This window comes from Phaseolus vulgaris, chromosome 9 (assembly GCF_051622355.1).
Source record: "Phaseolus vulgaris cultivar YP4 chromosome 9, ASM5162235v1, whole genome shotgun sequence".
NCBI lineage: Eukaryota > Viridiplantae > Streptophyta > Magnoliopsida > Fabales > Fabaceae > Phaseolus > Phaseolus vulgaris.
This window is the reverse complement of record NC_143506.1, coordinates 33,171,840-33,184,593: the sequence shown is the minus strand read 5'-3', so window position 1 is coordinate 33,184,593 and position 12,754 is coordinate 33,171,840. Positions and strand designations below refer to the sequence as shown.

The following is a 12,754-nucleotide window of genomic DNA, read 5'->3' as shown; positions in this document are numbered from 1 at the left end:
AAAAGGAAATTTTTAACATTTGTAGTGTATGTGGTGGCTAGTAGTGATTAGATGCGGTGATTATTGTGCTTAGTGGTTGTTGGTAGTATTTGGTAATGACATTGGTTGAGCTGTGTAGTGGTTGTTGTAGTCATTTGAGTTAATGTTTCATGTTTAATTTTAGAATGTACAATGTGATGACATTTTGGATTGTACAATCCATATGTATTCCAAAATGTAGAATATGAAAAACATATGTTTCTACATTCTAAAAGCATTTTTCTATTTTGGAAACGTGTTTTGTATTCCAAATTCCACGTCCTGAAATTGAGATGTACTGAATTTTAACATTTATTATAATTTCTTGTATTTTTGTTTCTAATTCAAAAATTGATTTATTTAGTAGTGGTTGTTAACATAAAGATGAAATTCCAACAATAAAGCAAAATATTTGACAAAGTAGATAAGTTATTTGACATGTGTAAGCTCATTGTAGCGTGAAGAGAGTACTTCAAAATAGTATGGAGGACTTACATAACCAACAACGTCATTATTGATGATTCTCTAACTAACATTAATATCTTTGGAAGTTAGTGCCTACGTGATTGCTAGTAAATACAATGTTTTAGTGTATTTATTGTTGAATATCGTTACGAAGTAAGTATCCCACAGAAATCACTCTGCATAAGACATATGCACAATTCACATTTTGTTCAAAAACTTTGTAATGTGTGGTCATGTTTTATATTATATCATCAGCTACTTATCGATAATGCACGTGAAATTGCAAGATGATTGTCCCATACCAATTGTAGACATAATGTGATCTACATATTGTTATGTGGAGGCTACGTCTATGGTCATGTTAAAGGATGCAAGTGTTTCTCCTATGTTAGAAATTACATACATATATTATATATTAGTCTTGTAGATGATTGACTTTATCATGCAGACTGTTCATTTTATTTGTGTATATGACTTTATTCATACACATGATTAATTTTAGTAGATGCATTTGTATTCAATTTCATTATTTATAAACTTATTTTTCGAAAAGACAAACCATTCAAAATGTATAATCCAATGCATTCTGAATTGCACAATCTAGTATATGTTTCCAAATCTAGAAATACCTTTTGGTATGTACAATTCAAAATGCATTAATTCATTCTAGAAGGTATTTTCGATTCTATAAACATACCAAATTGTGCAATCTAAAATATATTAATACATTTTGGATTTGTACATTCCAAAATATATTTTCAATATCCAAAAGTATATACCGAAATATACAATCCATAATATATTTTTTCAGGGACAAGTTTTAGATTTAAAAATATGAAAATGCATAATACAATGCTTGATAAGAAAACTATAGAAGTTGGTTTTAATATCAACATTAACAAGGCTTATTATGATCATGTTGTTAGATTTTTCTTTAAATCATGAGGAAGTTGGGCTTTGATAAAGATGAACTAGTTGTATCATGCTTTATGTTCGTGTCACAAACTAACAAATTTAGCACCTCCACCTTAAAATGTAAATACCGAATTTTACAAATTGAAAGATAAACTAGATATAGAGTTGTACAATTCAATATAGCACCTCCACCTTAAAATGTAAATACCGGATTTTACAATCGAAAGATAAATTAGATATAGAGTTGCTCACTAGATTGTATATGTACAATTCAATATTTACATTTCAAATGAAAGATATTACATATTGCTCAAAGGATATGTTTTGAAATTTTAAAATTATATGGAGTTGCAAGAAGAACCAATAAAGGTGCAGAATTTGCCTCACAAATGTTCACTATTTGGTGTTGAATGGTGAGAATGGATCCAAATTATTTATTTTTATATTTTAATAGTATATCTCTTGTAGGAACTTCATACCTTTGTTTTGCATCTTTATACAAATTATCCGTGGGTAGAAATATTATGAATTATCTGGATGAGGTCTATGGTTGATCATAAAGGACCATGACCTACAACAGTGACCTTCATTACACTTTGAAGGGGTGTTGTTCTAGGTCTATCCAAATGGTAGAGTTTACATCATAATTTTGTTGTAGAGAGGGCCTGCATATGCGTTGTTCTTATATGCATTGTTCTAGGTCTATCCAAATGATAGAGTTTACATCATAATTTTGTTGTAAAGCATATGCGCAACCCCCGGAAAGAAAAAAAAAACATATCATGAATTGCAAAACCTGAAAATCTACTATGAATTGTGAAATCCAGTTAAAAAATATATTATAAGTTTTACAATATAGAAATACAAATTGTACGATATATTTTTCTGGATCCAAAAATCTAATTTAGATTAAACCATCCTAAATGTATTCGGAATTATACAATAAAATATATGTTTATGGATTCTGTGATCTAAGCATGCACTATCTAAAATATGTTTCCACATTGTATAATCCAAACATACATTACCAATTGTCTAATTCAAAATATGTTTTCAAATTGGATAATTCTAAATTGGATAATTCAAAAATACATATACATTTCCAGATCTAAAGTACACAATCCAAAAATATTTTCCAAATAAGCAATTCAAACATACAATTTTCAAATTACACCATTCAAAAATACATTCTAGATTACTAGGACTACATTTCATTTTGTTTCCAAATCTCCCAATCTAAAATTCAAAACATGAACATTTTAGACATTTATAACACCCCATACCCATGGGGATTCATTAACATTTTAGACATTTCTAACACCCCATGCCCATGCACTGCTTCTCAAGTGTTTAAGATTTGAAAAAAAAATATAGAACCAAACAACTTTCACATAAATTAAATAATAATAAAAACATTATAAAAGAATAATACATAATTTTGTTTGGTTCACTAAATTTATAAATTACAAATCTAATACCCGAATCAATCAAAATTAGTTTCATTCAAATTAGATTTAATTAAACTAGAATTTCAAACCAATTTAATTGATTTAGATTATCGGGTTGTTCAACCAAAAGCCACGATCTAAGAAGGAAGAAATTATTACTACAACTTAAGAGACTAAAATTATAGATACATGTATCAACCAAATGGGCACTAGTTCTAAATCTGAAACTGCGTTACAAACTGCATATTTGCGTCCAGTTATCCAAATTAACATTTAATAATGTAGAATTATGAACTCAGATAAAAATTCCACCAGATACTATATATAGTACGGGGGTATAACCTAAAAAAAACTCTAGAATACTAGAATACCATTTTCACAAGCGCATTAGAAGCTTCAGCTGTTCCATACTGCATCCAGTCCTTAGAACATACAATGGCCTCCACTGTCTCTGGCCTCAAGGAACTCCTATACTGATCCATCTCTTTGGTTTTTGAATAAAACACAGAATCGGGAGCAACAGTAGAAACCGGAACAGATAATATATCCCGGGCCATCTTGGAAAGAGTAGGGTACTTGAGTTTGTTTAGCTTCCACCAACCTAATACATCAAAGTCTGGAACACGCGGTAACAGTGATTCTTCAAGGTACTGATCTAGCTCAGATTTCATCTGTTGGCTAGAAGTTTCCATGATGTAGGCATCGAAATCTGTCAGACCATTGTCAGACAACATTGCATCTCCTTGAGATTCCTCCATCTTACTACGGTTTCCAGAACATCCATCTTCAGTGTATGCAGGTGTTAGTGGCAGTGGAAGGGCTACATACTCATGAAACATCTCATGAATTCCATCTTCCACAGTCTTGATATATAAATGAGCATCATCACCATAGATTTTTGTGAAACTGAACTCAACAAGCTTCATCTTAAAACGGGGATCCAGAACTACTGCAAGCGCCAAAACCAGACTACACTCTCTCCAGTAAATATCAATCTTTTCATGCATAATTTTATTAAGGCTGTTAATGAAGGGGTCTTCACTCGTAACCGCACGAGCTGCGTCTAGTTGCAATTTCCAAACTTCGTGAAAAAAGGTGATAACAGTGGGATGAGTTGTTGAAGTAAGAATATTTGCTGCATCAAAAAGTGGCTTCAGGTAGCTACAGAGGGTTTCAACCAGCTTCCAGTCCTGCATTGAAGGGGCTCCCTTGTAATCAGGATCAGAAGTGTCCAAACACGAAAAAACTTCCTTTAGCTCAGAAGCTGCCACAAGCATTTGATATGATGTATTCCAATTAATTTGGTCATCAATAAAAAGGCTCCTTTCACTAGGAACCTGAAGATGCTGTTTCAGCTCCAAGAATTTTTCCTCATGTAATTCTGACGTCTTCACATACTTAACACTATCACGGATTTTATTGATCAAGTCTTGTGCTGAACCCAACAAATCCTTTGCAACACTGCTTATAGTCTGGGCAATGCAATTACCAACTAGCAACTGACCATTGAGGATATGTGGATTCTTCACAGAAAGTAATGGCCTGAGATTTTCAAGGGCAACATTACTCAGAGCCTGATTACAAGTGACAGAAAATAGCCTACCCTCCAACCCCCAATCAGAAAGGCAAACAGCAACAGCATGGGTAAGTGCAGAATCTGAATAAGGATATGGTTCCAATACAACATTGAGAATTCGCCTTTGCAACTTCCAATCATGATCCACAAAATATCCTGTGATAAATACATAACCTAAAGATTGACTTGATGTCCAGACGTCCAGTGTCAAACAAACACGCCCAGGTAATCCCACAATATACTTCAAAAGATGATGCTTTTCAATCAGGTAAGCTGCAACACAATCTCCTTGAATAGAGTTAAAGGTCACCATGTTGAACTGTGGCTGCAGATTTTGAACAAATGCAACAAATCCCGGATGCTCAACCATGTGAAGGGGGTAATCATGCATAATAATCATTCTAGCAATCTCATGGCGGCATTGATCTTGATCAAAAATGACATAAGGGGTACTGGGGGTTCTATATCGTTTTTTAGGTGTATTGCTAGCATTTCCAGCCCCACTTCCCCTATTTCGTACAGTATATGAGGCCAATTGATTATGGTCATGGTTGCGTAGAAGAGCTGAGCAGGTCCCTTTGGCTATGTGGCGTTTGAGATGGCTGGTGCCAGCAACTTTTGAACCTGTACTATACGCAAAAGTTTGAGCACATTGCTTGCACCGTGCCCTTCTACATCCAGGACTTACTGTTTCTATTGTGAAGTGCTCCCAGACTATAGACTTTTTTTTCCTCCGCTTAGGAGTCTGTGTTTCTGAGATATGATCCTCATTGTTCAGTGGTGTCTCGGCACTTATTATCTCGTAGCTGGGTATGGCATCAGAAATAGCTATTTCATAGTTTGCTTGAGAATTGACTAACTGATTGTGGTGCATTGTTTCACTATTTTCCAGCTCATAATGAGATAGCATTTGGGAATTGACCAGCTGATCATGGGAGAATACGTCAGTGTTAGAAAGTTGATTGTGGGATAAAGCCTCGGAATGGTTAGGATGATTGTGTGTTTCATAATGGGTCAGATGATTGTGATATAATACTTTGATGTCTGTGAGATGATCATCTACCAATGATTCAGAGTGAGGCATTTGGGAATTGGGTAGGAGTTCTGAGTGAGGCAGAGATTCAGGTTGAGGCAGCTGATCTTCAGGAATCATATGGAGATTTGTGAACTGATTACCAGGACTAGTTTCACAATGGGAAGGCTGATTGATTGGATCTGCTGCAGCAGCCAACTCATTTTCAGGCAGAGATTCCAACATGACCTCGTCATTGCATGTCTGACTTTCAGGCATGTTGGCACCATTGTTGAAGTGTGTCTCAAACATGATCACCTCATTGCTTTGCTGAGTCTCGGACATGATCCCCTCATGGCCTTGCACTGTTTCAGACATAACCACCTCATCACTGTGCTGTATTTCATATACAAGCTCACCATTACTATTACTAGTATATGTTTCAGAATTACCCACATTATGGTTTAGCAATGCCTCAGTATCCACCTGCTGGTTACTGCATTGCGAAGCCTTCTCATCAAGACCTGCTGGGGCTTCAGAACTAACCAACTGACACTCAAATAAAACTTCAGAGTTGGCGTCAGTGGGTGGTGGTGCCTCAGTGTTAACTGTCTGACTGCTTTGTGAGGCCTCAGCATTGTTAGAATGGTCAATCAAGTGTTCTTCAGAGCCACTCAAATGTTGATTGGGCAATGCCACTGCTTCATCATTAGTAGCCAGTGTTTCAGAAGCTGGAAGTTCCTTGTGAGGCTGTGTTTGCAAACTGGACAGATCTTTATTCGCCTCAATATCAGACTTTTCCACACTACTGTCAAGCAGTGTTTCAGACTCTGCTAAATCATTGCTGGGCCGAGCATCATCACCAACAACTGACACCACCTGGTCTCCTTCCAGGGTATCAACCATCCTGCCTAACACCTGGAAGACGAAGAAGATACTAATTAATGGTGAATTACAATCAAGCATAATTTTCCAGATATACAATTACATTACTATAAATTAGAAAAAACACTTACATATATGATTTCTATACTAACAATTAATTAATAAAATACTCCCCTAGTATCAAAACCTATTTTCACTTATCTTTTCACCCTACTCTATGTTTTTACATTTGAAATATTAAATTAAACCATTCATTCACGTAAGTACAAAAAATGCGAATTGTCATGTTATTAGCAAATAACAATAAAACTACCCAACAAATTCACTTGCAGCACTACCAACAGAGTGACAGAGCCCACACATAAAACTACTCTAGCAGTAAGGGGGTAGAACCCAAAGCACAATTTTTTTTTAAAAAAAAAACATAAACTATATCAATAAGTGCAACCTCAGGATCGATCTAGCGAACATCGAGGATGATCTCAAAATACTCAGAGCCTGTGGATAACAGCAACAATGGAATCATGTAAATCCAAAGAAAAACAATAAGGGGAAAATGAATTTACCAGGTTTTAGATTGGAAGACTAACGGTGAAGACGCCGATGGACGGCGTTGGAAGCCGGAAGCCCGGAAACCGAGCTTCAGGGCCGGAAGAAGTGAGATCTTGGGTTTTGCAGAGAAAGAGAGATAGAGGTTTGGGCTTCGAACCAACCCGAGAAGGCAATTGGACCTTGGACAAGATTTTTGATCGAGAGAAGGGTTTGGTTGGGACTGGTTCGCGAAATAGGGTTCTGAAAAAAATAGGGTTTCACTTTTGGATTTGTATTTGGACTCCCAGGTCCATTCTTATTGTTTTCTTATTAATTCTATTTATTTTATTTCTAAGAAAATATTTAGGTTGATTTTTAGGTCTATGTTTCCCATCCCTTATTTCTAAGGCTTAGCCCACCCTTATTTAATTATATTTTTGGGACTTTATAATAGTTGAATAGCCCAATCAATGCTTCTCACGATGGCCCACTGCATTTCTGCATACCCTGCTTCTTTGCTTTTCTTTGTTAAATAATAATATTATTATATCTGTTTTAATTATTAAATATATTCTTTAATTATTTTTCTCAAACATATTAATTCTCTTGCCCAGTAATTGTAAAAACTTATGCTTAATTAATTCTATTTAAAACTCGAGGTAGTTTTTTTAAACCGTTCTTCTTACATTGCGTATTTTTTAAAATATTTTACGAAAGTAGATTGACACTCAAAATATAAATCATAATGTTTAAAGTCTATTTTTATCTCTCCATTTATTGTAAATATTTTGTTTTTATTATAAATATTCTAGTGAAAACAGATTATTTTGTAATTAGGGAATTTTTTTATCTCTTTCCTGTAATAGGTAGGATTAGCTCATAGTTTATTTTTCCCTTTTTTTTTATATCTATAAAGCATTATTATTATTTTTCAGGGGGAGTGATATTGTATATTTTTAATTAAATGATTGATATTTGGGCAACATATTAAAAATAAAATATTATTTGATAACCTATTTGTAATATGTTAAGATTTTTTTATCTTTTTAATTTAAATCACTAATATATATATATATATAATTATATTATGAAAATAATTTTTAAGTATGTGTTTTTTTCTTAAAGATGTAAAAATAATCTTTTAATTAACTATATCACTTTTAAATTACATAATCATGTATCACAGAATAAGATAGTGATATTATAAAATTAAGGAATAAAATCAGTGAATCCTCTTTTATTCAAATCACAATCATTATTTATTATGAATAGATAGATTAAATATAGTGATATATTAAATAATTTTTATCAACATTAATGTATGCATATTTTTCATATAATATTTTGATACATGACATTGTTTATAAGATTTTGGTTAAATATTTTTTATCTTAAGAACCAAGATCGTATAAGATTAATGAAATATTTTTTTTTTTTAAATAATTATTGGTGTAGAACAACTTTAACATGTTTTTCGAGTTTTGATTCAAATATTTTTTCACAAAATCTTTTTATAAAATTATCAAAAGAAACATTATCTATAGCATAATATATGTGTGGACGTGCGTGTGTATGTATGTACGTATATTTGCTCTAAGAATTATATATTACCCTCAATGTTAGTTCACGTATATTATTATTTATTGCAAATATTTTATGATGCATTACCAATTAATTCATCCTTTAATATCAATTTTATGTAACTTGTACAAATTGTTGGAAATTGAAAAAACTTCTTGTAGTAGATTGATTATAATTTCATAATGTCATATTGTTTTCATTCAACAATTATAAAATAAATTATCATAGTGCACGATGTATACAATTGTGTTGTGTCAAAGGAATATTATAAAAAAAATTCATAACACATAAAAAAAAAATCTATCTAAATTATATAAAATAAAAGATAAACATATGAATTTTGTTAGTTGATGAACTTTTGAAGAAAAAACTTATTCGACCATGTGAATACTCGAAGTGCATCCACACCTAAAATAATCTTTGTTATCACCTACTTTTATCTATGGAACAAGAATAGAAACAATTCACTTAAAATATTTTTATACTCATCATATACATTTGAAGGAGAGAGTGATACTGTGTATATGAAATGTAACCATAGATTATTTATAATGTTTTGAAGAAAAATAATTTTTATCATAATAAAAAAATACAATAAATATTGTAACAACATTTATTATTTCCTGTCAGAAAAATCACAATATATCTTTTTTTTAAAATATAAAAATATTTATTATTTTCTAATGTTGATAAATTAATAAAAATTACAATATTATATTATACATATATATCACCACATTTGTTATTTTCTCTTCCTAACATATATCAAATCTCTCAACCAAAATATTTATTTTATATAAATTATATTTCATCTGCTAGCAAATAATATAATAACATTTCATTTAGAATTAATATTTATTTCATACATTATATCCTTTAATTTAACAATCATATGTTAATATATTTAACAAATACCAAACACTCATTTGTGTGTAATTTTATAGATTCAAAACTAAAATAGTAAAATAGTAATACATTAATTAAATTAATATATTAATCAAGGTAGACATCTAACAATACTTCTTAACGTCTAGATAGAATTAAGCAATACATCTTTTACTTCAAGCACCAAGCACGATGTAAAATAAAATGTAAATATTTCTCCCATCTTGTAAGCTGTGAATTAACTCTAGAGTATGGTAAAATTGTCAAACTCCAGTAAATTAATTCATAAATAAAAACTTCATTCTTCCTTCATTCAATTTACTACGCTCAAGGTTTTAATTTTATCATAGAGCTAAAACTTATTACCTAAAGTTGATGGATTCTATCATTAAGTTGATGGATTCCATCATTTCTTGAATAATGATTAATCTTAAAAGCATTTCAATTATACTCTACATCCATTCAACTAGCAGCTCAAACTTACAAGTCTCTGAAATCAAAATATAATAAATAACTTATTATAATTAACATGATAAGGTCAAAGAAAGTATTTTATTTTCTTCTTGAAAATTAGACTAAGGTAATATTAACTATTAGGAAACTTCTTAGTTAGTTGAATAACCACATCCAAATATATATAATCCATATATATGTAAATTAATAAATGAGATCGGTTTAGAATCTATCCCACTGATAATATGTTGTTGGGCTTATCAGGTTACATTCATTAGACTCCTATAATAGGTTTTTTGACCATGATGGGGTTATTTATTTTTCTTTTTACCAAAATGGTGTCCGTTTAAAAAAAATTACAAATTTAGGCAAGTCGTGCCAATTCGGCACGACTTCATATGCACAAGTCGTCCCAATTAGGCACGACTTTTACCTTGTCATACTGAAGTCGTGCCAACATGGCACGACTTCTGCCTTGTCATACTGAAGTTGTGCCAACTTGGCATGACTTTTGCCCTGTCATACTGAAATCGTGCCAACTTGGCACGACTTTTGCCCTGTCATACTGAAGTCGTGCCAACTTGGCACGACTCCTGCCATGTCATAATTTTTTTTATTTTTTTATTTTATTGTTTATATATTGGGTAGTAAGTTATGTAATGTTAAAAATTAATTTGATACATAATTTTCTAAGAGTGTTATTTCCAAATTCAGTAAAAAATTTCTTCATTTTTTAATTAATCAAATAATCAAGTTATTCTATTACATTACCGTCAAACATGATCCATACACGAATATCTAATTTTTTGTTCCTTAAAACTAACACTTTTAGAAAATTATGTATCAAATTAATTTTTAACATTACATAACTTACTACCCAATATATAAACAATAAAATAAAAAAAATTATGATGTGGCAGAAGTCGTGACAAGTTGGCACGACTTCAGTATGACAGGGCAGAAATCGTGCCAAGTTGGCACGACTTCAGTATCAAGACAAAAGTTGTGCCTAATTGGGACGATTTGTGCATATGAAGTCGTGCCGAATTGACACGACTTGCCTAAATTTGTAATTTTTTTATAAACGGACCCCATTTTAGTAAAAAGCAAAAAAAATAACCCCATCATGGTCAAAAACCCCCTATAACATATAGTCTCACGTACTAGTTAACAAATCTCAGTGTGAAGAGGATACTGAGTGTAAACTTCACCTTATTAACCAATTTTACAAAGTTAAGAGATCGAAGTAAAGTTGGTGATATTTTCTCAGTTAATAGAGAAGGACTCCTTTAGGTGGATAATACCATACATTCATGTTAGATGCGACACAAGTGAACTAGACACTAACAACTTTAATTTTAATACTTAGATTAGAATGGGTACACCATTTTTTGATTTACCTAGGGAATGGAGCTGAGATTTTATGCAGAACTAGCATAAGAAATTTTAATTACTTTTTTATAGTTTAGTTTATGTAAAAGGATTAGAGTAGGTTAAGTAATTCCACATTTATAAATTATTTTTGCTTCGTTATTTTTATCTTATTTTAGTTTTTTTTTACCACTTTGACTAAGTATGTACATTACTATTTTGTATTTCTGAAGTATATTGCATACATCTTTAAGTTTTATAAGCATGTTCCCTCATCCTTAAGAATGTTATTCTCCACTCTATTTTTTATTTAACTTGATGTTTATACTTGCCATGTATTGCTTTTTTTGGATTCAAATCTGATATGTACATACAAGGCCTATAAAACAACTAGTTTCTTCTTCTCTTCTCGGTCTCTTACTGCTATCTTGAGCTTTCGACTACAAGGTCTACTGGATTGGACTTGGACTGGTTCTTGGTTACTAGATATGGACTTTCACTTTTCTACTAGATCGGAATCCACTATCGACTTCTGGGCTTGTGGTTGCTCTCGGGTGGGTGGGTGTACCTACAAGGGACTCCGATAATAAAGTTAGAATCACTTTACTTACCTCTTAATCAAATAATCTATTTATAGTGTTCAATTGTTGGACTTTTGACTTAATTGAGTTTTTACTCTTTGCACCTAACAATTATTAAATATACAGTAAATATTTTAGGCTTTTTATTGGGCTTTGATACAGTGTTTCCTTATTTATTTTAGTTTAATTTTTCATCATGCTGACAACCTCTCGATCTTTCGGTCTCTAGGCCTAGCGAGTACATGATAGCTTCTGTGTAGTTCTATTGAAATAGTCATGCAGGACGACATGCGATTTAGTTATATATCAGACTCCAAATATAAAGGGAGTGAGCAAAATGTCAGGGAAATGACAATGAATATCTGATTCTAGATATATTTTGTTTCATGTTTACTCAGAAAGTATCTGAAAGTCATATATACATTGTTCTTTGTGGTGCATATTAGGTATGGAAAAATCAATGTTAAATTAGTGAAACAATAATCGAAATAGAAGGATGAAATGGGATAAAGTAAAATTGTGACCTAATTAAAATGTGGGAGAAGAAGAGCAATGAGTTGTTGTTTTGAATGAAGAGTGGTTGAAAATAAGGTGGTGGGTGGGGAGCACATGTGATGTGAAAGAGTATTGTGAGGTGTTGTTAGGATAATAGGAGAAAAAGTGAACAGTTGAAGGAATGAAGTCGATATCATGGTAAGTAGTGGTCCATTGAATAAAATTTACAAGTGTCAACTTCAGGAATGCAAAATTGGTATTATTGAATGGTAGTTAATTCATACTTGTTGTTCCAACGCTTCATATTGCTTCCATCCTTCACCTTTTTGAAAAGACCCCACGAGGTCTATTGTTGTCGCGCGTGCATAAGGGTAAGTCACCACTGTGCCTTAGTTTTTGCTCCACAGTTCCTACGTCTCTCACATGCCTCACTTCCTCACAAACATATCTTTAATCTATCAACCCTAAAAACTTTTCCTAAATTTTCTTCCATTTAAGTCTCTTTCATACACGAGAAAAAGAGGTTCTTCCACAAAAT

At 32.0% G+C, this 12,754-nt stretch overlaps 1 protein-coding gene and 1 non-coding gene across 7 annotated transcripts; one reads left to right on the top strand and one right to left on the bottom strand.

Annotated features, from left to right (window-relative positions):
* Positions 1-1,923: 1,923 nt before the first annotated feature.
* Positions 1,924-2,083, top strand: LOC137823251 (U1 spliceosomal RNA). Its single transcript, XR_011083104.1, has one exon. It is a non-coding gene; the product is annotated as a U1 spliceosomal RNA (small nuclear RNA).
* A 901-nt stretch (positions 2,084-2,984) lies between these two features.
* Positions 2,985-7,192, bottom strand: DAYSLEEPER (BED zinc finger and hAT dimerization domain-containing protein DAYSLEEPER). 6 transcript variants are annotated; one of them, XM_068627867.1, is made up of 4 exons: positions 6,910-7,087; positions 6,768-6,817; positions 5,891-6,352; positions 2,985-5,799 (listed from the first exon to the last, which is right to left on the bottom strand). In XM_068627867.1, exon 4 carries the CDS (start codon positions 5,777-5,779, stop codon positions 3,209-3,211), a length of 2,571 nt encoding a protein of 856 aa, XP_068483968.1. In that variant the 5' UTR covers positions 5,780-5,799; positions 5,891-6,352; positions 6,768-6,817; positions 6,910-7,087; the 3' UTR covers positions 2,985-3,208. The 6 variants fall into 6 exon arrangements, with proteins under 6 accessions (XP_068483968.1, XP_068483969.1, XP_068483967.1 ...); XM_068627868.2 differs by having other exon boundaries at positions 6,886-7,020; XM_068627866.1 differs by lacking the exon at positions 6,768-6,817 and having other exon boundaries at positions 6,886-7,192.
* Positions 7,193-12,754: the final 5,562 nt, after the last annotated feature.